The following is a 27,401-nucleotide window of genomic DNA, read 5'->3' on the forward strand; positions in this document are numbered from 1 at the left end:
TCCCTGGAAGTATTTCAAATGAATTCTCTGAAAAAATCACTGCATGATTTCTTGAAGTTATTCCATGAGAAATGTGAGAGGAAATTCTTGAAGAACCTACTGAAAAGCCAGAGCCAGAAGAATTTTGCATCAGAATTCACTGCAATCTTAATGAGGGGAAAATAGACTGTAGAGAGCATTTTGTCTAAAATAGTGATATTCCATTCAAAACAGAGGCTATTCAGATACTTTAAATAAAATAGAGACCTATCCAACAAATAATAGTAGCTGAAAACAGTTTATTCAGCTGAAATATGTTTGAGAGAGGTTGGTTCAAATCTTATTCCGTGAAAATGTTTGTTGGGAAGTCTCTAGAAAAAGACCAGCCCTACTGCAATTTCTTCAACCCAAAACTGTTAAATAATCTGTTTTTTAACAACTTGAATATTAAACATGAATAAAATTAGCATAATTTGGAGTATACCCCATTAGGCATAAAGACGGTAGGCATAAAGACGTTAGGCATAAGGACGTTAGGCATAAGTATGTTAGACATAATAGGCGTTAGGCATAAAGACATTAGGCATAATGGATGTTGGGCATAATGGACGTTTGGCATAAAATAGTTTGCGTGTGTGCCATTCAAAACTCTTCTCATATCGAAAATTGTTCGGCTCCATTTACAAATTCCATTACGTTGATGATTCATTACGTTGATGAACAAAAAGCTTTACGAGGGGGTGGGTTGATTGGTTGGTTATAAATTTCTATTTCCGGTGTTAGGAAATTTGACAATGAATCAATTATCGGAAGATATGGAAGAAGATTGTTATCATGGACCTTTTTATCATTCTTAAGTCCAGTTCAATTCATTTATATTTACGATGAATGAATGTGATGAAGTGTTATTTATTTTTAGAGATGTTTAGTTTGGTGAGTATATGACATTTTTTGTTATATTTTTCTTACATAATTGCGTTAATTCTAAACAAGGTAAATCTTCCATGTGACTTTTAGTACTTATTCTTCTTCTTTCTGGCGTTACGTCCCCACTGGGACAGAGCCTGCTTCTCAGCTTAGTGTTCTTATGAGCACTTCCACAGTTATTAACTGAGAGCTTACTATGCCAATGACCATTTTTGCAAGTGTATATCGTGTGGCAAGTACGAAGATACTCTATGCCCTAGGAAGTCGAGAAAATTTCCAATCCGAAAAGATCCTCGACCGGTGGGATTCGAACCCACAACCCTCAGCTTGGTCATGCTGTATAGCTGCGCGTTTACCGCTACGGCTATCTGGGCCCCTACTTAGTACTTATAATGCAAATGATTAACTTCAACAACAATATTTTGGTAGTGTGACGCCAATAAAAGCGTTACATTCCCACAACGAATCTGCTCATCAAATTGATGTGATGAAAACAATTCCATCGCCTCTTCAGCCAACAATTTTCGATGATTTTCAAACAATTTTGATTAGCCACATATGCCGAAAACACCTTGAAAATATTTGAAATTCGTCGAATTTGAAAAGTAATCTTTGATTTCAAAGTCAATTTAACAGTCAAGCTGAAATTTAACATAGCATAGCATTCAGCATTTAGCATGGCGTGCATTTTGTTATGGAAATATTTACATCTACAATTCCAATAACTATTGGAACAGCAAGAATGCACAAAACAGCATATTATTGAAAGAAGGTCTTACAGTCGTAAGATTGACCGTATAAGCAGTAGCGTAGCTAGGGGGGTGCGGTGGGTGCGGTCCGCACCGGGCCCCAAGTTCATAGGGGCCCCCAAATTGTGCTAAGAATTCCATTCAATATTATGATATTGATTTTTAGTAAACTACACGTAAACAAGCAAATAAAAATTCAGTTTGAAGGTGACCTTGATCGGCAATGTGTAGGGGCCCCATGATCAATGTTATTAGTGATTAGAGTAGCCTTTATACTTATTCAAAATTCATTCTCGATAACTTGGTTTAAATTTGTAATTTAGACGAAACTACCTAAATGTGCGGGCCCATGATTGCATCTGGAACTGATTTGGAGGCAGGATCTTCAAATTACAGTTGATTTCAATTACAAGTGAATTTCATCACCCTCTGAAAAAATATTAGCCAGACTTTCTCTTCCTGATGTGCGATTACTGATTACTGTGTGAAAATAATTTTCTTTTTTTGACATTCTCTTAACAAGGTAGTTTCAAATGTTACAGACTATATTCTTAAACTAGCCGATTTTCATGTCAATTATAGTTGAAAAAAAAAAAAGAAATCAGTGACCATCTTCGGGACATGGTTTGTACACATTCAAGACTGGTAGTAAATCTCATTTTAGAAGATTAGTCTCACTATAGGTCTTGAAAGTTTCTATTTAAGGCAAAATTGTCTTTGAAGTATTTTTTTTAAATTCTGCTTGCAGTGAATCTTGCTTCAAGAGGTTCAAGCGATACCTTCAGAGAATATTACGCGATTTTTTCAAAGGTTATCCAGGAATTTATTTTAAAATAACTCGACGAAAAGCTTAAGAAGTTTTCTATTGATTTATGCAAAAATCTCTTCAGGTATACTCCTAGTATCTCCCTCGGAAATGTCTCTATTGATTCCACCACCAAGTCTCTCAAAAAATCTTCCTGCTTTGATTCAAGGGATGGTTAGAGGATATTTTCGTAATCAGCTCCAGGAAATCCACTACAATGCTTTTCTTGACTAATCAAAATCCCCAGTTGTAACTTTAGAAGATCTCCAAAGTTTCCAAAGCTATCATAAGAAAAAAAAAAATTTTACAGTTCTTAAAGAAATTTATTTGGGGATTTTTCCAGGAAAACCTACGAGAATTACTATGCCAGTTCCTCCAGTTATCCTTTTACGAACTGTATGGATTCCTCCAAGCGTCTACATTTTTCCTAGGAGTTGCTTCTTAAATTCCTCCTTCATTTATTCAAGAAATATACTTAACGCTCTTCCAGGAATTTCTCTACAAATTTGACCTGGGATTCCTTATGGAGCTTCTTCATAAATTTATCTAAAGATTTCTCCACATTTCATGCGAAATTACTCCTGCAGTTCATCCAAACAATTTATAGTGTATTTTTTAAAGTAAAATCTTCATGGCTTCTTCAAAAGTTCATCTGAAATTCCACACTACAGTCAATACTACAGTACATATTCTAGTAATTACAATCATCTTGGCAATTCACTAACGAAATCTTTCGAGGCTTCCTCAAGGGCCCAAGAGTTCTTTTAGACAGTTTTGTGGGAGTTCAGCAAGGGTTACTATCAAACTAAATCGAGTTTCGTCAGATGTTACTTTGAAATTTCCTTCTGAAATATTTCCCGGATTTTTGAAAAACTTCTGAGAAAATGACGGGGAAAATTCTTTGAAGACATCTAAGGCCAATTTCTCTATAATTTCTAGAATAATTCCTGAAAGAATCTCAGCAACAATCACTGGAGGAATTCTTTGGTTGAAATCTGAACGATAATTTTGAAAGAAATTCTAGAAAATCCCTGGAGAAAATATATATAGTTCAAATCACGAAGATGTTGTAAATCTTGATGAAAATCAGGGTTTTATGAAAATGGTGGTAAAATCATTAGATAAATTTCTTGAGCAATTATGATTTTCTTGAAAAAATCTGAAAGAATCTTTGACGTCATGATGAAATCTCTTAGGTAACTTCTATGGTTACCCTTAGAAACATTCTACGTTCAGTTGGTTATTTATTTTAAGCAAATCTTGGGCATATTTATAGATATTAAAAGGATTTCTTTCACCAAAAATTTAAAAATCAATCCCGACTCAAAAACACTTGAGAAAATTTTCAAACTTTCTTACAATACCTAATTTAAGCTGTAACAGGGTGTCTACTCATTTACAGAAAACAACATAAGAAAAAATTGGTGATTTTTTTTGATTAAAAAAAAAACAATCTTATCAAATGATCTGAAAGTCCCTCTAATCATTAAAATCAGATATGAAGAAAATAGTCTATTCGAATTTAAGAGAAAAAAAACCTTTTCCTTGAAACGTCATAAGATTTTGGTTCCTCATTTGAACGGACATTCCTCTAAGAATGATTTAAGTATTTAAGACTTTTTTGGAGTCCCATGACATTGACAAGTATTACTGCTTGTTTTACTGTTGATTTCTTTCACATCTTACTCCAAAGATCTCTAAAGGAGTTTGTTTTGTGATTTTTTAAGAACTTTCTACGAATTTAGTTTTGGATACTTTCAAGAATTCAATCTGGAGTTTTTCTGGGGATAACCATAGAAACTTTTTCGGAGATTCCATCAGGAATCTCTCCAAAGACCGTTGAAGACATTTTCAATCGAAGTCTCGTGTTCTCAAGGAAACAATCCATTAACTTATTCATTGATTTCCCTAGGACTTTCTTCAACAGAGCATCTCCAAAATCCAAAACATTCAGAAATTCCTGTTATTTTTTTATTTCTCAATTCAGATTTTTTGGAGGAAATTTTTAGTAAAATTCCGCATGGAATTTCTAGAGATTTTTTTTCTGTGAGTGTGCCTAAGTATGCCTTGATGAATGTTTACGAGGATCTCTGAAAAAACTCCTGTATTCTTGATAAAATTCTTCTTAGAAATTTCTTGATAAATGCTAAAAACATCGAATCTTTGTGTATTGTCCTACAAGGCTTTGAAAAAAATCGGAGAGACTTGCTGGAGAAATTCAAGTATGAATAATTAGAAAAACACCTGTAAGAATGACTGGAGTAATAATTGATGAGGAACCTTGCAATAAAGGTTTGAATTATCCATGGAGTTTGGAAATATTTTTTGATAGGTTACATTACATTACCTAGCCAGGTAGGAGATATTTTGATAAAATGCTGGAGAATTTCTGTGGGAAATTTCTGGAGGGACTTAATGAGGAATTCCAGGTCAAATTTTCTAGAAAAGTTCATCAATGATTTCATCGAATAACGCCTAAAGGAAGCAATTTTGAACAATTTATGAAAAATCGGCGTTATCGAAACTATGGAATAAACATTCGTGGAAGATTCGTATATCCTAATGTATGTGGTAAATCTCATACATGTAATAACTGGAAAAATCGATGAATTAATCAGTGGAGAAACACTTGAAGGAAATCTTGGGAAAATTACCGACATATTTTTGTCAGAGTTATCTATGTGAGAAATACTGGAGGTTATAATTTTGCAGTGCTCTACGATTTTCTTGCACATGTTGTGAAGGAATTTATTTGAATACCCCTTGAAAAATTGCTGGTAGCATCTCTCGAGAAGTACATAAAGGTATTGCTTGGAATTTTCTCCAGAACTTGTGGAATAGTCGAAAAACATATTTGTAAACAAATTTAGAATGTTTTCAACCAAGTTTCATGTGCTCATGAACGACACCCAGCTCTAAATAGGAACTTTACTTGCCTTTATCAACTTTCTAATCTTAAGTTAGGATTAGAGTTAGTAAAAAAGTTAAGATAAGGATGCAATTATCTGAACATGTTTTATGTTGGATAAATGAAAATCTTTAAAAAAAAAGGACTGAACATCTCTAGTAACTTCTTGACAGCGGCGCAGCCGAAAATTTTTATAATAGAAAAAATTTTCTGTCACAAAAAGGACAAATTCTACCTTGTGTTACTGATTCAAAATAATTTCCCTGATTATGAACGAAATTCCCTGAGAATTCCAGGTTTTTCTAAGTTGAATAAAATTCCCTGATAATTCCAGGTTTTTCCAGGTAGTAGACACCCTGTGTAATGACTCATTGCTTTCCAGCACTACTTCGCCAGCTAATATTTTCACTTCCTTTTCAATTCACTGGAAGTTCTTTCGATAATTTTCAGAGAACCAATGTGTTTCTGAACAAGAATTAAAAAAAGAAGAACTGTAGGCTCATTAATTAACATGTTTGCCACTAAACTACTACAACATCGTATCAATATACCACCATAAGTTCCATAACTTTAGTCTTAATTCTTCAAAAGCTATTTGTTCAATGTTTAGCGTCTTATATTTAAGCGGTGTTAATTTTGAGGGCCCTTAAATCGAACTCCGCACCGGGCCCCATCAACCCTAGCTACGCCACTGCGTATAAGTATAAAGAATAGCCTATGATTCAAAAAAGGGAAAATGTATGATGGAAGTATTAAGAGCAATAATAACATTAATTTTTGAAAAAGTATGTCTCGAAAGTACAGTTCAATTATAAAGAAGAAAAGATTTCTGATTAAAACATTAGCAGCACTAACTCCAACAATTTTCTCGACAGTATACTGCCGTGAATCGTAAGTCAGTCCCATCTGTAAAAAGTAGGCATTGAAAAAATGGGTTGTGAAGTTTTCAAACTCGTTTTCCATACGAAAATTCAAAAATTTCCAGAGGATTGGAACATGTTCCAATCCTTATGAAACTTTCACAACTTGCTTTTCACTACGATATCTTTCCGAGAAAAATATAAATATCATCAAAACAAGTTACATTTTTGTGTTCCATGGTGCGAAAGTCTGTAGTGGGACTGATATGCGGTTACTTTTCATTATGGGACAATTTGACTTGCTGTTTTTTCCTAATTTATCCAAACAAATCATATTACCTATTTCATTAGTGCAACTGAAAGAGCATTAGGACAGATGTTGAAAACTGAACTCAACTTAATTTTGACGAAAATGCAGATGGAACTGACTTGCGATTCACGGCAGTATAACTATAATGAACAGCCTTCAATTTAAAGAAGGGATAATCTCGCCCCAACTCAAGCTCTTAGCTTAGTATTCTAGGAGTGATAACGGTCAACCAAATGTTTGCTATGCCAAAGTGGCCATTTTGCACTCCTATTTGTGCATGATACATAAGCACGTTTATTACCAAAAAAGTCGGCTCACTTTTCACACAAACAGTTTCATTTTTTTATTAGGGGAATTATGCCTATCGTCCATTATGCCTAATGTCCATTATGCCAAACATCTATTATGCCAAACGTCTATTGTGCCTATCGTATTTATGCCTATCGTACTTATGCCTAACGTTCTTATGCCTAACGTATTTGTGCCTAACGTCGTGCACCCTGAATTCCTAATCAGATCTCCAGATAGCCCTTCATCTGCCGAAGACACCAACCTTCTAGCTGATAAGGATCTTAAGATACATAAAATTGAAGACAATTTGTTATTAGCGCCACCTAGCGGATAAATTCTCAGATCTAGCGCCATTTAGCGGATGAATTTCCAATCAGTCTCTTCATCGCCAGATAGCCTTTGATCTGCTGAACAGTTTCGCCGAAGACACTAACCTTCCAACTATTAAGGATCTTGAGATACAGACAGTTGAAGTAAGTTTGTCACTAGCGCTACCTAGCGGAAACATTCTCAATCAGATCTTTGATTGTCGATAGCCTGAATGGCTTTGCCGAAGACACCAACCTTCTAACTGGTAATGATCTTGAGATACAGATGAAGAAAATTTTCCACTAGCGCCACCTAGCGGATGAATTCTCAATCACTCACCCTTGGACAGAGTCTCATAGCCGGACCTGTGAAAAGCGTCAACAGTCACCCTAACCCGGGAGCGGCGCTTAAACTGCTGTACGTTGTGTGCACAACATTAGCGTTACAAGATATCTCAAAGCCAGATACAGTCAACTCTCCTTAACTTGATATTGAAGGGACTATCGAGTTAGGGAGGCATTGAAATACGGAACACATTTTTCAAATTTAGAACTTTTCATTATTTTAACAAAATACATTCAAGATAGTAATTTTAGCGTGGAAAATAATATAATTTTACCATTTACCTACGTGACACTTTTTTAACGGCCTGCAAAAATTGAAAATGTTATCACCCGGAAATGGACAGTGAACCTTAATTTTACTATCAATTAAATTCAAATTCATTAAATTTATTAACAATTGGAGGACATTTGGAACTTTCCATGAAAATATAGAGTTAGAGAGCTAAACTCACATGGGAAATTTAAACAGATAGCATCAAGTTAGGGAACATCGAGTTAGAGAGGTATCGACTTACAGAGGTATCAAAGCATGCTATTCACCATTATTTTTTTCAAATAAATTGATCTACTAGTCTCCGAGTTGTGGCCATTTAAAATTTCAAGGTTCGTCTCGGGATTTTAATTTAAGCCTTATTATGTTATTTGACAAATATAAACGAAAAAAAAAACAAATTTCGTATTACTGCCGTCTTTCGATAAAGTCGTTCTGAAAGGGTTAATTGGTAATCGATTGGTGTCTCGACGTTGATCGTTACGTAAGCCCACGTGGACATGTCATCATTAGTAACCGATGACGGTTTTATTTCATAATTAACATTTATTTCCTGTTTTGTTTGAAATTTTACAGAAATTCATTTCACTAGATTCAATTGGAGTGGTTTTGTTACTAGACTATTTACAGATATTTCGTTATTGCCAAATAGAATGAACCGTTGTTTGTACATATAGTTTTCGAATTGTAATTTCACTGTTATAATTTAGAATGTTCTACTGTTTTAAAATTTACATGGCTAGTACTCTACAGCTCTAGATTACGCAATTTAAACAGTCTCATTTGGAAGTCATTCATTTACGAATAAAGTTATTGCTTCAATAGAATGTTAATCTATACTCCTAGCGACGAAATTGTTAAAAGAGTTTCCGTTAACTCGAAAAAGCATATGGCAAGATAGTTTACGATGATTCTTCTTCTTTCTCTTTTTTGTTTAGCTAAAATTGCCTATTTACAGTTTAAAACGTTGCGAATATCTTATTATGTGTACAACTTCTATTATAAAACATAGCACTGATTCAGTTTTCTAGTTAAATCGAAACCCCCGCTCGAGCCCGCTCAATTTCCAATGGAACGATGGGCCGAAAAGGGGACGCTTAAACTCACACGCCTGGTGTCATGGTAATAAATGCACATTTGGAGGACTTTTCAGTTTGCCTATACGTACAAATGTTTTCAGTAGATGGCGTTATTACTATTAAGCTTGCTGTTCTCTATCTTACACTTCATCTTTCTCCAGCGATTTCTTCCTACTGCTTATGTATACATGGAACTCGAGGTCGTACCTTGATACAAGGCAATGCAAAAATTTGCACACAATGAGAGTGTGGAAAGTGTTGGTTTGCACTTCTTTCCACGTCTTCCTTTCTTCCCATTCGGCATACTCAGAAGGTACCAATTAAAATTCAGTTGTCGCTAGTATTTACACGTTATTTAAATCGTTATTCGTGTGATAAGAAGTCTACAGTGCGCTACACGTATTCTTCCGATGGTTTCTGTACTCCAGCTGGTATTCGCAGAGAGCTGGGAACTCTTCCGTTGACCGTGTCGGGTAGTTCGGCAATATCCTTGAACACCCCCATCAGGCTTTCAAAGTTGGGTCCCCAGTTCAGAAGGTAGTCCCAACCCGTGGCTGATGGTGATGCTCCGTTCGGTTGCCGGTACATTCCCACCATGTGGCTGGAGAGGTCATCGTCGGACGCCACGAGCGTACTCAGCGAACCTCGGAAGGAAGAGTCGAATCCATCGTAAGATGACGGTGGTAGGTGTGGTGGTTTGTTGCTGTTGTTGTTATCGTTCACCACTCGACGGTTGGTGTCGTCTCGGTTCTTGGTGTATTTGTCACCATTGATGCTATTATTGTCGTACTCGATTTCCGAGCAGGTAAAACTATCGTTACCGGACTCATCGGTAGACGTCGAACTGTGAGCATCGACTGCCGGTGAGTGATGCATATGGGTTAGATGAGGAGCTGGCACTCGTGGAGCTTCACTGCTACTGGAAACGGCGTCGAGCGTTGACACCAAGCTGGATGTCCGCGGACGTGAGTTGAGCCTTTCAATCTCCTCAGCCGTAAGACCCATGGGTCCTGGAACCACAGAATTGACGTTCTGAGGTTGCTGAGGCACACCAGGATTTTTCCGGCTAGCACTGGAGCTCTGTCCAGACAGTTGACTCATCACCGGACTGTTGAGGCTTCGTTCGCTGTTGCTGTGCAGAGCATCCTTTCCAACTCCACCAGAGCTGGAAGTGGTGGCTAAGAGGGCACTCTGTAGCGGTTTCCCTGAGATGTCATGTAAGGTGAGGATTCTGGGTTGCTGGGAACTGAGTTCCGAACTGGGTGATAGTCGTGCTAGTGGTGTTGTTTGATGTGGACGAGGAGTATTTGATGGCGGTGGTTGGCTAGCCTGCGGTGGAACTCTTGGGGCATACGGACCAGCGTGATGTGGCGAATGGCGATGCTGCTGTTGAGCCGAAGTCTGATGCTTGTGATGGGTGTAGGTCGCTACTGGAGGTGGAGTTGCCTTGTACTTACGTACTCCGCCAGCTTCACGATATCCCTTGTAGTGATAAACTATATCAATGTCTGATGGAGCAATCGAGCTGGCGTTTTCCAAGTCGTAGTGCTCAGGATATTCGGAGCCAAGATCTACAGGGTTTGTGTGATCGTGTGGATGATGTGACTGACTTGGGGGTGGTAGCGGAGGATGATGATCTTCCCTCAAGGGTGGGCTCTTGCTAACTACCTCTCGCTCAATTATATCCGGACGCTGTGGTCTCTGAGGTTCACTGTTAGTAATATCTCGTTCTTTGTATTTCTTAGAGATCAATTCGGGTCCAACCAGATGATGACCTCCCACTCCTCGTAACATCTCGTTGTTATCGGAATGATATCCCACAACCGACAAATCGTTGACGTGTAGACCTCTTCCGATGTCGCTATGATTGCCCGACGATACCAACTGAGACGTGCTTAAAAGAGTCGAACCTCCGTTTTGCTTGGAATGGATGGCCGAGGGACCGCCAAGGCCTCCACTTTTCTCCTTGTACTGCTTCCGCAAACGGAACACTAAGAATGACAGCAAGATTGCTACCAACAACACAATGAAGAATATGATCACAAGCGTAACTCCAATGCTTAGTGGATCCGTAACCTGTGCCGCTCCCAACCCAGCTAGCAAACAGCCCGGAATGACGTTTCCTCGGTGAACTACTTTCCTGAAAATGCTGCCTGATCCGTTGAATGGCTGAATTTCACTGTTGATGGTAAAGTTAGCCAGACAGCCTTGGAAGTATGTGGGCATGGCATCATTTGCAAATAGTTCTCTTCGGACATTTCCAATGGACAGAACAGTCAGATAAGGGTCTAGGAAGTCGTGAACTCCGGCCGAATCAAGATCTTCAATAACGTTCCTACCGTCGACTATCAACTGCAGTATACGGTTATGAGCATGAAGCGTTACGTTGTGCCAGTTTCCATCGGCTAAATTCTCCGGAGTCGACGCCGTTATGTTCACATATGAAGCTTGATGTGAGTTGTAGAAGATTTTACCATTCTTCAGTTCTATTGATGTGTAATGTTTATTGGTGGCAGCGTAAATCAACAGGCCATTCGGTTTGTTGGTCTTGAACAGAATACTCATGTACTTCGGAGGATCCTCAGCTATGGTCAAACTGGAAATGTTTTCCGTTTTAATCGAATAGCGTTTGTTCCGCGTTACATCGTAACTCCAGATATTTTTCCCACTGTAGATGTTCTCCAGCAACTGCATTCGTTTGTGCTTTTCAGATATTTCAAACTCTATGAATCCACCATCCGCAATCGAATAGTGCTCCAGAGAATTCGAGCAGTCCGGCGAAAGAATGGTTCCACCGCAACGGCACATGGCCGTGTGCCAGCGATCCATGCATTGTCCAAACGGACCGCACAGAGGATGGGCCGGATCATCGGGTAGTCCGAGACTGCATGGTCCTCCATTACTGCTTCGTCTACACGTAGATTCGACGCCAAATGACTTGATGGGAGCGCTCAGATTTAGCGCTCTGCCGTTGATTGAAACACTATGCACGCAACCCACAAGATCATCGGAGTGAACCTGGCCGGGTCGTTCCAAAACGGGATCCGCTGATGCAAGTCCTCCCACCAACAGGGAATGTTTGTTGAAGTTTAGCGTTCTGAAAATGTAAATGTAAGTTAACAATCGAAATCATATCTAACTGCGTATTTCAAATGATCTTACCCAGTGGGACCGGTGTCGTCCGCGTAGCACGTTGAATCTCCAGGTCTACAATCTTCGCAGAAGTCACCGTTTTCTGAGCATTTGGAAACGCTCAGGGACATGACTCGTCCATTCCTCGTCGCCGTGATCTTATGCCACTTTCCGTTGGATATATTATTCCCGCTAGAAGCTCCTTGACCCACAACCAGCGAAGTGATGGCCGTTCGTGCACCTCCGAAAGAGAACACCGCTCGTCCGCTGACGATTTCCATTGCGACAAAGTCTGATCGACCGCCGCTTTGAATGCCGTAATTGTAGATTAAAAGAGCGTCCGGTTTGGTCGTAGCAAAGATCACCGAAATGTCATTTGTAGCCGAGTCCAGCGCAGGAAACGCCATGTACGATAGTTCCTTGAATCCGAAAGTTGACTTTTCGCAATGCCTTCCGTATCGTCCATCTACGCAGCTGCACTTGTAGCCCGGCTTCAAGCTCACACATAATCCACCATGCAGGCATGGATTGGGCCGGCATGAATCGGCAACGGCTTCACACTGATTTCCTCTATAGCCTGGCCGACAAAGGCAGAAAAACGATGACCCATCCGAGCTCTCCCGACATGAACCACCGTTTTTACAGGGACTACTTGAGCAGATATCTCCGCGTTCCAATTGACAGAATTTGCCTTCTCGATTGGGAGGACACGAGCATTGGAAATCGTAGCCCTGTCGTCGGCATTGCCCTCCAGCTTGACATGGATTCGGTGAGCAAGGATCCTGTCGCTTGTCGCATTTCTGGCCCGTGTAACCATCGGAACACTTACATCTGAAGTCGTGTTTCACCAAGGGCGATGTGAAGATCAACGACTGACTGTCCGTGATTTGAACATCCTCGTAGACGTTGATTTTCTCGTAGCAAATGCCACCGTTGTCGCAAGTGTTTGTATCACACGGTATGAAGTCTATTGTGATCTTGGAGCTCTGTAGTAGGAGATTGATCGCGTCCTGCTTCTTACTAAATCGCTCGCTCATGTATTTCTTCGATCGGAATCCCTTGTTGCTGTTCGACACGGCAACTGAAATATCTGTTGCTTTTTCGACATCAAGCAAGCTGTAAACGATCAGTTCATCGGAGTTTTCGATCGAGGATTTGAGAATGTCTATGAAGTTCCTGTAATAGTTAGCCAAGAATCGGCTGCTGGTCATGTTTTCTATTCGAATGGTGATCGAGTTTTCCACAGTGACATTGTCCAATCGAAGGAACTCTACGCTAACGGTGGACACAACATCCGCGTGTCTTCCATCATTCCCGGACACCAGGAAACTATGCCCATTGCTAGGAAGTGACGCCGAGGTTGGCCTGAGTTTACACCCTGAGCTTATGGTGAAAGTTGTTATTGGATTTTTGTTGAGATCACTCAAAATTTTACATCGATAATCTCCTGTTGTGTCTGGATCGTTTGGATGTACGTTGGCAATGTCTCCGTTGATTTGGTTGTTGAACACATAAACCAGAACATGCACAATCCTTGGAGTCGATGGACTATCATTTTGATCCAAAACGTTCACAGTAATTGTATGTTGAGTTCTCATTTTGGGTGAACCATTATCTTCTACTTCAACGAGTAACTCAAGCTGTGGCGTCGTTTCGCGATCAATGCTCCGCGATGTCTTCAGAACTCCGGAATGCTTTTCAAGTGTGACCAGTGATGTATGCCGTCCTCCGACCAAGTTGTAGGTGAAGGGTGCTCCATTTGGTGGTAGATCGGGATCACTCGCTGCAAGCGTCATGATCACTGTGTGTGGAGGTTCATTTTCTAGCACTGTTCCAACAGTGTCCTTAGTATCGAACGTCGGTCCGTTGTCATTGATATCGGTTACGGTAATCTTAACCGTCGTGGTTCCCGTCTGTGGTGGTGATCCTGTATCAATAGCTCCAAGAATTAACTTGTGGATTGGTATGGTCTCACGATCAAGCATTCGGGATGTTTCAATCTGACCTGTTTGAGGATCAATTTTGAAGGAGTGATCATTGTTACCTCCGATGATCGAGTAACTGAACTGGTTATTCTGCGGCCGTACATCTTTGTCAACGGCTTTTACTGTGATGATTCGCGTTCCAACTTGAGCGCCTTCCGAAACATTAGCCTCGTAAAAATCGAGTAGAAATTCCGGTGGGTCATTCCCATCCTGAATGGATATGATAACCTGAGCTTCGTCGGTGTCATTGCCTCGTATTCCTCCAAAGTTCTTAGCCAATACCGTAAGCACAACACGCGATTGTGTTTCGCGATCTAGGTTCCTTGAGACGACCATCACTCCAGTTTCCGGGTGAATGCTAAATCCTTTATCGTTACTCGATCCTACCAACAAGTAGTACACCTTTCCGTCTTCTCCAGCGTCTTTGTCCGTAGCCTGAATGATGCCCACGTTCGATCCGACTTCGGCGGATTCAGATACATCAAAGTGAAACACTGGTTGAATGAATTTGGGATAGAATTCGTTCACCCCCGTTATATGTACGATCACTTTCGTTTTATTCTTCATTGGTGAATCGGGGTTCATAGCCATAACTTCCAGCGTATAACGGTTGTGTTCTTCGTAATCGAAAGTGGCTTTAGATCTGATAATTCCCGTGACGGTTTCGATCGAGAACAAATCTCGTCCCGTTCCGCCAATGATCGAGTAATGGATGATGGCGTTTTTGGGCGAATCGCGATCATGGGCAACCGCTTTGTAGACGAACGTCTTCGGTGGGGAATTTTCCGGAAGGAAGGCATCATACTCGGTTTGGTTGAACGTTGGAGCATTGTCGTTGATGTCGGTTAGCGTTACCGTGATCATGGCCATGGATTTTTTCGGTTTGAAACCCAAATCTTCCGCCGTAATGTTCAGTTGGTAGATTTGGATAAGATCGTAATCCAGCGGTTGAAGGATAGTGATGGCACCGGAAGCACTATCGACGGCGAACTCCTTTCGCTCATTCCCTCCGGTGATGGCATAGCGTACCATTCCATTCGGGCCGTCATCGTTATCCGGAGCACTTACAGTCAAGATCGTAGATCCGATGGGCTCACTTTCCGGTACAATCACCTGATACGACGGACTTTGGAACACCGGAGCAAATTTGTTCAGGCCGGTGATGATGATCGTCACCACAACTTCATCTTGCTGAGGAGGAACACCCTTGTCCACAGCGCGTACGTTTAGAGTGTAAACCCTGCCAGGACTCTCGGTCAGTGTACTGCTCACAATGATCCATCCATCGTTTTTGTTGACAACAAAGTTGCTGGTTCCATTACCCCCGGTGACAACGTATTCAATTTCGGCGTTGACTCCAAAGTCAAGTTCGTCACGTGCGACTAGCTGGACTATCTTCTGTCCAACAATGGCGCCCTCTGGTGCCGGTGAGAGGTACTCACGTTGTACGAACACCGGAGGATTGTTGTTGGCATCGACCACATTGATGTTGATGAGGCATTCCGAGTACATCGGTGGCTTGCCGTTGTCGGTGGCGAGAACGGTTAAACTGAACATGTTCTCCGGGGAAGATTCCAGCTGAGTGTGTTTGTAGTGGATGGTTCGTTTGCTGAAGATTTCTCCGGTGGCGGGGTCGATTGAGAACATGTCCGATGGTTGTTGAAGCGAGTAGGATATCACTGAGTTGGGACCATGCTTGTCGCGATCGGTGGCTATTACTTGGCCGACGAAAGTTACAGGTTTTTGAAGCTCGGGGAAGTTGAAGCTGTAGTAACTGTGCTCAAACTCGGGAGCATTATCGTTCTGATCTTGGATGGTGATTGTGAGCGGTGTTTCGGCTCTCCAAGCTCCATCTACGGCAGCAACTTTGAGTATGTATTCGTCTTGCTGTTCACGATCAAGATGTCCAGCTACAGTAACGTTTCCGGTTGTGGAGTCAATCATAAATTTATTGCCGATGTTTTCCGTGAAAATGTACGTTGCATTTGCGTTGATTCCAATGTCCGAATCGGAAGAGGTGATCTTGATGACAAATATTCCGATTTCGGCGTTCTCTGTCACGTTGACACTGAATAGACGAGTGAATTTCGGCGGATTATCATTTTTGTCTAGCACGTTGACCAGAACAGTAGCGCTTCCCGTGAGTTGGGGCACGCCTTGATCGACTGCTTCCACAATGAGCACGTAGCGTGGAATATCCTCCCGATCTAGTCTCGTTGTCGTGTAGATCTCACCAGTATCGCTGTTGATTTCGAAGCTATCGAAATCATCCTTCAAACTATACGTTAGTTGTCCGTTCTCTTCAGTGTCCGCATCTGTGGCTTGTACTTTTATTACAAATGACCCGGGTGATTCTTCCTCCATGACTTCAGCCGTGTAGACCTGCTTTTCCATCTCCGGAGCATTGTCGTTCGCGTCGGTAACGTTGATAACCAGTTGCATTACGCTTCGTAGACTGGGCCTGTCTGAATCAGCCGCTTCGATCCATACTTCGTATTGTTGGTTGGTTTCGTAATCGAGTCCACCCTTGTTGACCGCTACCTCGCCCGTGTTGGGATCGATCCTCAGAGCATCGCCGATGTTTCCACCGGCAATAGCATATCTGATGTTTCCTGCGGGACCCTTTTTGGGTGATGTGGCGGATATTTTAGTCACTACTTTACCATCAGCGATATCTTCCGGTAGAATGAACTGAGTTTCCGACAAGTACGAGAAAACTGGAAACAGGTGAGCAGATTTCAACGCGATGGTCAGTTCAGCTTTCGTTGATTTTTGATCGTAGCCTTGATCGCGAGCTTCAATGATGAGACTGAAAACTCGATCGGCGTTCTGTCCCGGGAGGGACAGTTCGACGGATGCCTCGATGACTCCGGTGTTTTCATTGATGCGGAACTTGTTCGTATCCGCTCCGCTGATCGAGTAGGAAATACGGGAGTTGATGCCTTCGTCCAGATCGATGGCTTTGGCGCCAAACACAAACTGATTGCGCTTGATACGATCGGGAATGTTGACATGGAAGCTAGCAGAATCAAATGCTGGACTGTTGTCGTTCATGTCGGATACGGTGATGGTGAGATTGACGACAGTTGCCCGTGGTTCTGTGGTTGAGCTGTCCTGGGCCATCAAGGTGAAATGGTACTGTGGGATCTCTTCGCGATCGAGGGTGCTGGCAGTGGAAATCTCTCCCGAGTCTTGATCTACGACGAATCGCTTCGAGTGTTCTCCCAATAGGGTGTATCGGATTTTGGCGTTCAATCCGGTGTCTTTGTCGCTGGCTTGTGGACGAAGGACTTTGGTACCGGGCGGAAGATTCTCCGAAACGGTAGCATGGTAACTCTGGCGTTCAAACTCCGGGCTATGATCGTTCATATCTTGTACGATAACGCGAACAGTGCCTGTTCCAGTAAGCGGAGGGGATCCTGTAAAAAAACGGAAAGAAATATGTTATTGATCGAGATGAACTTTTGAACTTTGATCAACTAGAAGCATTTTAATGGAAGTAACTGGATCGGGAGCACTGATTTATAGAACAATCGTCAGAAACGGGAACAAGTTTTTGTCGTTAGTATTGTATCCATATTCAAATGGGCTGTTCAGCCATTGGTACTCCAGTTGAGAGCCGATCTTCCTAATAAAGCATCTTGTATAGGAACGATGCGAAAAATGTAGTGTAGTGCAGTAACCTCATGTATGCCCAGACAGAGACGAGGGTACCTCCTATATGTGAAGAATATGGCACGAACAGATAGAGAAGAAAAGACTTCCTGGAGCGACTGAACGGTGAACGCGTGATTGATAATGACAATTCAATATGGTAAGCTTTTGTTTCGCTGACTGATACCAATCTCGGTGCGATTAAGCCCGCTTCGTATAGTGAGTGGTTCTGCATGTCTTTGTTCGTTGCCGTACACAATGACCACCGCAAACTGTTCGCATTGAGTCCGTGAGAAAAATTGCTCCCTCTGGCCAGCTGCTGGTATAGATTCGACAGAGGGAGACAGAAACAATCAGCCTGCATCCTCATTTGGTACAATTTATCAACACTTTGCAATGCCAAAAGCAAGGACTTCGAACGATCGAGTCTCTAAACGTTACGAGGTTGCAGAGATTATCTTAATCTCGGCGAGTTGCCGCCATCCAGAATATTGAGGTGTTCTGCCGCGGCCCCACATAACAAGTGTTTTGAGTTGCTTTTATTTTCCCCTCATGAATCGCACGCTGATTGCACGTTGTTGCCTGCAAACGACGGGAAACGCACATTCCTCCGGAGTCCGAGGCAGAGCGCACTGATATCATTTTTATAAATTTTAAACTTTATGCAGATGAAGTATTTATAGCCCGAGGTCATAAAATCTTTCCAGTTACCGGTACGCGTACGGAGGCACACGAATACAGGCGAGATGAGGTGATCGAAACGGGAACGTCATAGGCGTATGCGGGTCGGCGTGTTGGTCCATTGTCTACATACGAAAATTTTACCGTTTATCATTTTGAAAAGTAACATATTTCAAAATAATATAGACAGTAAGACATACAAACTTGGAAATACAAGATTTGATTTATCGGAATATGGATCATGAAAATGGAATTTATATGCATGATATTGATATATTTTTGAATTGGTTGGTGAGCTCGTTTTATATTGTTGTTTTTTTATTTGTTTTAGGGGAGTCAGTGAATTTCTTTAGACATGTCCCCTGAAATATTTGCAATATTTTGTTTGCCTTGTTAGCTTAAAAAAAATGTTTAAAAGCTTTAAAAGCTATAGTGAATCAAAAAAGTGTTGAATGGTCATTCCAAAGGTCAGGCAAATCGAGCAGAAACTCACGGAATTTGATTCCATTGAGGATTACAAGAATGAATCCTGGAAGAGTTATTGCATAAATCTATCAGGGGACTACTCGTGGAAACGTTGGTATAATTTCTGGAATATTAAGTGTAGAAGTGCAAGGAGGCATAGTTAAAAATATTATTAAAAAATCTGAAAGATTCTTTGCAGCAGACTCTGAAAAAAGGTAATTGGGTGAAATCACTGTAAAGATATTCCTGTAAATATCCAGGAACAACACTGGAAAAAATCTAAGAGAAGTTCTTAAAGAATCTTGTGAAAATATTGCTGCAGAAATAATTTGTGCAAATCCTGCATCCTGAGTTAATTGTCGAAGAAATTGATTTGAGAATTCTTGGCAATGCTCTCAAAAAAAGTTTGGAAAATGTCTATATAGTTTCTGTGGAGTCGGCAGAGAATTTACTGGAGGAATTCTTTAGAAACTAGCTGAAAATTATCAGCAGGGCTAGTAGCAGGTCTTATTTTAGATTTTGATATCCATTCCTTCCGTACCACAACTTCTTCATTTTTTTTTTCATGGAAAAAAAAACTCCAATCAAATTAATCCGCAGTTGTCCAGCAAATGGAGAAAAGTTTCACTTGATGCCATTTAGCCACTTCTTGACGGGTTGCCTTCATGATAGCACGAATTTAGTTATATGGATGTACAGTATTTCGAGAAATGTTCACTGATTCGGAGTTATTCCGGTAGGACACTGGATCAGAATCCTTCAGGAACACCTGTAAAAAATCCTTTGGAAATTTCTGCGTGGAATCTTGGAAAAATTTTCAAAAAAAAATCGTGGATAATAATCAGGATGTCTACTACCGGGAAAAACCTGGAAAACCTGGAATTCTCAGGGAATTGTATTCATCCTGGAAAAAACCTGGAATTCTCAGGGAATTTCGGCTATAATCAGGGAAATTGTTTTGCATCTGTAATACAAGATAGAATATGCCCTTTTCGTGATTTTCAATCATAAAAATTTTCGGCTGCGCCGCTATCAAGACGCTACTAGAAATATTAAGTCCTTATTTTTCAATAACGATTTTATTTGTCCAACATAAAAGGCAAGTACAGTTCCCATTTATAGTAGGGTGTCGTTCATGAGCATATGAAACATGGTGGAAAACATTCGAAATTTATTTACAAACATGTTTTTCGACTATTCCACAAGTTCTGGAAGAAATTTCAAGGAATGCTTCAGATAGTGATTCTTTCTGAAATACCATTATGAGCGTCTAGGGATGCAGCCAGCAATTTTTCAAGGGGTGCTTAAATGAATTCCTTCACAAATTTTGTCAAAGAAATCATAGAAAATCATACTCTGAAAAAAAATGACTGCGATTATTCTACAATTTCCTCCAAATGTTTTCCCACTGATTCACCGATTTTTCCAGTTACTAGTTATAGGAGATTCACCACATATTCCTTATTTGCACAAAGGTTCATTCCATAGTTTCGATATTTTTGCAAGAAATCCTACAATAATTCTTAAGTCGTTTTTTTTTTCATTTTTCACATGGATTCTATAAAAAAATCATCCATGGTTACTTTCAGAAATGGCTCCGAAAATTTCCTCAGGCCTTATTCCGATGAAATCTTTTATGAACTTTTTCAAGAATTCCTCAAAAAGTTTGACCTGGAATTCCTCATTACGTTTCTCCAGAAATTTCTCTCAGAATATCTCCAGCATTTTATCAAATTGTTGTTGCGGCGGTTCAAACTTTTATCTAATAATTTTTCAAATAATATTTCCATACTCCGTGAATTCTTCAAAACTTCATTGAAGGTTCCACATAAGTTAGCTATTCTAACTTATGTATTTTTCTAATTGTTCATGTTTAGATTTCTTCAGTCTCTTTGATTTTCTTTAACAAATCTTCTAGGGCAATATTCAGCGATTCGAGGTTTTTTCCAGTTTTATTAACATTTTGTTAAGAAAATCCTAAGAAGAACTTCATCAATAATGTAGGAGTTTTTTCAGAGATCCAGGAATTCATCAAGGCATATTAGAACTCACACAGAAATTTTCTTAGGAATTTCACGCGGATTTTTCTCAACATATTCTTCTAAATCCATGACATCTGCCTGGAGACATTTCTAGAAAAACGACTAGATTTTTTTAGATTTCTTTGAAAAATTAAAAAAAAAATACATGAAAAAAATTCAAAAAACGAATTTTGAATTTTGAAGATGCTCTAAACGGGAATGTCGAAGAAAGTTCTAGGGAAATCAATGGATATATCTTGAGAACATGAGACTTCCTTTGAAAATGTCTCCAAAGGTCTTTGAAGGGATTCCTTATGGAATCACCGAAGTAGTTTCTATGGTTATCCTTAGAAAAACTCCAGATTGAATTCTTGAAGGTATCAAAAACTAAATCCTTGGAAGAATTTCTTATAAAGTTCTTGAAAAATCACAAAACAAACTCCTGAAGAGATCGTTGGAGTAACATGTGAAAGAAATCCGCGGTACAACGAGCAGTAATACTTGTCGTAATACTTGTTTTTTAATTATGAATCTTGGTTTACGGCTATCCAGCCGAGTGGAAGTTTAACAACTACCGAAAAGCTTAACATTACATATAATTTGCAATAGGATTAGATGGACAAATTGATGTGAAGATTTGCGAAAAAGTTACACGTCTTCTCGGTGAGAATCGAACTCACGACTCCCCGATCTCTAGTTGGGGCGCGTTACCACTACGCCATGGAGGACTCATGAACGCAGAAGTTAACCTGAATTCGATTTCAGCTCAATAATCACGTGGTCCTTTTTCGCAAAGTGCACCTCTTTCGGAAGAATTAGATGCCCATCCAAACACAACGAAAGAGGTGCACTTTGCGAAAAAGGACCACGTGATTATTGAGCTGAAATAGAATTCAGGTTAACTTCTGCGTTCATGAGTCCTCTCATGGCGTAGTGGTAACGCGCCCCAACTAGAGATCGGGGAGTCGTGAGTTCGATTCTCACCGAGAAGACGTGTAACTTTTTCGCAAATCTTCACATCAATTTGTCCATCTAATACAATTGCAAATTATATGTAATGTTAAGCTTTTCGGTACTTGTCGTAATGTCAAGGGACTCCGAAAAGTCTTAGAATTATTCTTATAGAAATGTCTGTTCAAATGAGGAACCAAAATTTCATTACGTGGTTTATATTGTTTTTTTTTTATATATATTTATATGTGCCTATCCTGCGCGGTGTGTGAGTCGAGACGAGTCGCTCTCGCCGCGAGTGACGTGAGACGACTAATGTTAATCAAATGGGAGCGAGTCGACAATTATCACCTCATTCGACTCGTCTCACCTCACACGCCGCGCAGAATAAGCACAATAATCTTTTTGTTTTGTTTTTTTCAGACGAGAGGTATCTATTTTGGAAAAAAAAAAAACAAAATGTTCTCTAAAGAAATTGGGTGTATCGAATAGACTATTTTGTTCATCTGATTTTGATGATTGAAGGCACTTTCAGATCATTCGAAAAGAATAATTATTTTCAGTGGAAATCACTTAAAATTACCAAGTTTTTAATTGTTTTTTTTTTCTAATGTTGCTTACACGTTAAAAAAAAATGAAAATAATTTTTTTGTTTAATAAAATGAAAAATACTTATATGTTTTATGTAAATTTGAGTATATTTTGTTTAAGTGCTATGAAACACTTTTTTTAAATAAGTTTTTAGTCATGTAAGATGAACTATTCATCAATCATTTGTTTTTTGGAGAATTTCCAAAATTTGAAATCGTTTTTTTAAACCTGGAAAAACCTGGAAATCTCAGGGAATTTCATTTCTGGAAATGAGTAGACACCCTGATAATGAAAAAATGTTTTGTAAAGCTTTGTAATCTGAGTGTATTCAAAATGGAATTTCTTCAACATTTCGTGGAAGAGTAAAAGAAATTTTGCCAGTATTCCACAAGTTCTGCATGAATTCCTTCGCAGATTTCTGGAAGAAGAATTGCAGGTTTTTTTTTAGTACTTACTTCAGATTCAGACTCAGAATTATTCCAAGCGATTTCTCCAAAAATGCTTAGTAGCATTCTTCAAGATTTGTTCAGGAAATCTTCCAGTAGTTCAAATTCTAGTAGTTTCTACAAGCATTGTTGCGAGAATCCCTTTACGGATTCTAACAGGACTTCCTCCAAGAAATCCTTTAAAGCGTACTACAGGAGTTCCTTTGCAATTTGTTTAGCAATTCTTGTTACTTTTAATTACCACAGGGATTCCTTCCAGGATCCCCTGGTTTTCCCCATTCCTTTAGTAATTAGTTGAGAAATTATCCAATCTATCTGACAGGAATCCTCAATGATACCCCAATACACTAGTACAGAGGTTCCTCATGGAGCTCCTTCAAGAGTTTATCTACGGAATTTTCAGAATTTCATCAGAGTTTGTTTTGTCTTGTTTAGGAGTTCTGTTTGATCTTTCGACCTTGACGCTTGCTCCTACGGGGGCGGGTGATGAGGGCAGGATCAATCGTGTTGCGCGCCGCTCGCGTGGCAAGGTGGAATAGTGTCGCGGGTCGCAGAACGCGTTAGTAGTGTTTGATTCTCTGATCTTGTCGCTTGCTCCTATGGGGCGAGTGACGAACACTTGATCGGCGTTCAATGCGTTTATCGAGTAATATCACGAATCCGGTTAGGCACATTCATTTCAAATTATATATTTATCGTTTACCAAAACGAATCCCTCCCCCATATCCAAACTCCCTGTGTTTACTTGTGGAAGTGCAGAGGACTCCTTGGCTTCCATAAAGCAAGTAACGCGTCAACATTTCCCTCCCATCCTTAAATTGACCTGCATTCGGACGCAGCCGGCGCCGTTATTGTTTGTTATAATAATGAGAGCACCAGCACTTACACATTGAGGATGCTACTGATCCCGAGTAGCGTCTGTTGGTTCCCTGTGTAAGTACAGATGTTCTTGCAATAACGGAGTAGCATCTGCGGGCGGTCAATCATGCTAATGCGCATGCTCATGGAATTTTCAGATTTTCATCAATCGTATCGTTTGGTGGGTTTTCCAATATTTTTTCAGTAATTGGTCATACGATTTTTCCAAGACCCAACTTCTTTAGAGATACTTACAGGAGTTCTATCATGCGGCATAGTACTTTTCCAATAATTGATGAAAAAACTCCTTGACGATGCCGGATAAATTCCTTCGATGATTTCTGGAAGAATCTCTGCAGAAATTTATGAAAAAAAACCTCTACAAGCCCAGGTATAATCTCTGGGATGACTTCTGGAAGTATCATTAAAAAAGTTCTGAACCCAAATTTTGAAGGAAATCCTAAGCTACTCTTTAAAAAGTTCCTAACGGGTTTCATGAAGAAAATCCTAGGAAATTCAATGGAAGAATTTCAAATTAAATTGTAGAAAAATAAATGAAATTCAACCTTCTGTTTATTATCCAAGGCATTTTCAAAGAATATTTCACAGGCTATTTTGTCTAATAGAGATTTTTCCGACAAAGAAACCTTCAGAAACTTGAGTAAAAACCCCTACGATACCTTTAAAATTTTTTCAGACTTTACTTTAGAAATACACCTCTCGTGCTCCTTACAAAAATTTCTCCGGCAAGCCTCCAAGTGGTTGTTACACAATTTTTTTCGATGATTTTTCCAAGAATGCTCAGTAAAATACTTCAATAAATTCATTCAGCAATTCCTTCAGCATTGCAACATGGATATCTCTAGTAATTCTCATATGTATTGCTGTAACAATCCCGTTTTGGATTTCTACCAGGACTTCCTTCAAGGAATCTTTCATCATTCAGGAGTTCCTATGCAGATTTTCAACCATTCTTGTAGCTATTTCCACAGGGTTCACATCCAGAATCCTCCTAGATTCTTTCAGGAATGGCTAAGGAAATTCCTTCAGGGATTATTTCGTGACGTTTTTCTGTAAATTTTTAGTTGGTTCCATTAGTAATTACTCCAAGAATCTTCCAGGGAATCTTGCAAAAACTCCGCAAGGATGCTTCAATAAATTGGTTCAAGTTTCCTAATCGAGTTCCTTAAGCAATTTCTCAAAGAGATTTTTCTAGGGAGTTTCCAGCATTTCAACCAGTGTATATTACTGCAGCTGGTTTTCATGGATTTTTCGGAAAGTTAATTCAGCATTTCCACCAAGAAATTTCACATAGAAAGTATAATTTGGTCTTTACATATCCGGCCATTTCCACAGGATTCCTACAAAATATTATCCAAGATATTATTCGATGAGTTTTCCAATAATTATTCCAGAAAATTGTCATGGGAAGCTTCCATGTTTTTTTCAAGGATTCAGAAACTTCTTCGGAAATGCTTACATGAGTTCTTTTCTGCAGTATAGTTTTTTATTCAATAATTGGTGAACAATTTTCTGGAGATTTTCTGGATGAATGGTCCTTGGAAAATTTCTGGAAGAATCTCTGCTAGAATTTATGGAGAAACATTTAAACGATTGAACGATTTCTGGAGGCATCATTAGAGAAGTTCTAAACGAATATGTTGGAAGAAAACCTGAGATACTCTCTGAAAAGTTCCTAACGGGTTTCCTGGAGAAAATCCTAGGAAGTTGAATAGACTCATTCCCCGAAGAAAATATTAGAGGAACATCTGGAAAAAATGGATGAATTTCGTCTTGGAATACCTTGAGAACTCCGTAGATATATTACTGAGAGAATTTCTGTAGGAATTGCTAAAAAAAAGTAATGAGGTTTTAATAAATTCCTAGTGGAATATAATTTCAGAAGGAATTCCAAAAGTAATAATTAATTATTTTATGGAAGAATCTTTGTCCACTACCCATCATAAATACAGACTCGCTTGAAAAAGCTCAGCTGAATATTGAATCACTCTGAAAAATTTAGCATCACTTCAAAACAGGAACATTCATGACGCTATATCTCGAGATGATGATGATCTATAATTGGATCCCTTACAGGAACTCCAGGAAAAAAATTGATTGAATCTCTGGAAAAGTTGCTGAAAAAAGAAATGAGAGAATCTTTTGATGAATACCTAGTGGAATCCCTGGCTTCATTTTGGAAAGAGTGGAATTAATTATATAGGAATGGAAGAATTCCCATTCTTGGAAGAATTCCCAGGTTGCAGTTTTTATTTTTTCTAATGAATCTCTAGAGAAAGAATACGTGTATAATCCATGGAGGAAGCCCTAATGAATCTCTAGAGAAAGAATACGTGTATAATCCATGGAGGAAGCCCTAAATGCAGTCTACTACCTGGAAAAACCTGGAATTATCAGGAAATTTTATTTAACCTGGAATTCTCAGGGACTTTCAATCACAACCAGAGAAATTATTTTGAGTCTGTTATTCATGATAGAATATGTTCACGACAAAGGATTGTTGCGTCAAAACCAGGACCGCCCATTTTCAATTCAATGAAAGCATTTTCAGTCTCTAACTGACTGACTCAAGATTCTCTTTCAAATGAAAATCTACTGCTTCGTTTCAATCCGACAAACCTTTCCTTTCATCGCAGCAAGCGTAGTCTTTCATTTCTTTCTTGCTGCTTGTGCTTCGCGCGTCATAAATCAGAGCCTCACCGCAGCGAGCTGGTCTTTCAATCGGCAGTCTCTAATTTTAGGAGCTGATTAATTCAAATGAACGACATGGTGACCCGCATAGTTTATCTATCTTAATTTATTACCTAACAAGTACTATTACTATTGCAAAAAATAGATAAAATCCAATTTGAAACATTTTGATAGATTTCAATGAAATCAAATGAAACGAAGTACTTACTCTTTCATTTCACCTTTCTTGTTCGCTACTTTCAATCAGGTAACGAAACGAATGAGTGTGGAAAGAAGAACGAAGCAACGCAGTTGTTCGTCACCATCGAGACGAAACAACCAAGCCTTCGTGTTTCACAAAATGCTTTCGAAAATGCACAGCCCTGGTCAAAACCCAGTGCTAACAATTATTTGCCAGTAAATTATCTTGAATCGAAAAGAATTCGGCTGCGCCGTGAGGATCTTTTGACTATGAAATTTTATCGAGTCGCGTCTAGTACACGACACTGAAGACGGCCTTACAGTTGAGGTCGAAATACGCGTATCTGTCAAAGGATACAAACTCTAGTGGAATTAAATGGTATAGTACTAAAATCGGTTTTTCATCTACTTAAATTTTATCGACTTACCAAAACATGATTGATTTTTTTTAATATCTCTATATTTTCTATATTTGATCAGTAAAGGATTCTCAATTCTAGGGTAGCAGGTTTCTTTTGGAGTTGGTCTCTAGATTGAAGTCTCTATTTGTGATGAAAGGTCTCTAAAGTCTCTTTCTTCCTTAGCTTGCTTGAAGTGCTAAATTTCTTTTCATATTTCTCCAGAAAATCTTCAGGAATTATCCTAATGGTTTTTCCAGAAATTTCATCTGGAATACTCGCAGGGACTAATGCAGGGTTCTCTCCAGAAATTGTTATGGACATTTCGCAACCAACTCTTCCATCAATTTTTCAGAGGATGCTTAAAGGATTTCTCCAGTATTTGCTTCAGGAAATCCTTGAGCACTTCAACATTACTACCTTCAGTGATTTTCTCAGGGATTAATTGGACAATTTTCCAAAGACTAGCATAGGTTTTCCTCCAGATATTTTTTC

The 27,401-nt window shown here is 39.4% G+C and overlaps 1 protein-coding gene across 1 annotated transcript in view; it reads right to left on the reverse strand.

The window, feature by feature from the left end:
* Nucleotides 1-8,578: 8,578 nt before the first annotated feature.
* Nucleotides 8,579-27,401, reverse strand: part of LOC110675253 (cadherin-related tumor suppressor) — a gene marked incomplete at its 5' end in the record, with an annotated part of 158,181 nt that continues 139,358 nt past the window's right edge. Inside the window, 2 exons of the mRNA XM_021839700.1 lie at nucleotides 8,579-11,929; nucleotides 11,995-17,368. Coding sequence (XP_021695392.1) covers nucleotides 9,226-11,929; nucleotides 11,995-17,368 — 8,078 coding nt within the window. The remainder of the gene's footprint in view (nucleotides 11,930-11,994; nucleotides 17,369-27,401) is intronic.

The sequence above is a fragment of the Aedes aegypti genome, chromosome 2 (assembly GCF_002204515.2).
Source record: "Aedes aegypti strain LVP_AGWG chromosome 2, AaegL5.0 Primary Assembly, whole genome shotgun sequence".
Classification (NCBI taxonomy): Eukaryota; Metazoa; Arthropoda; class Insecta; order Diptera; family Culicidae; genus Aedes; species Aedes aegypti.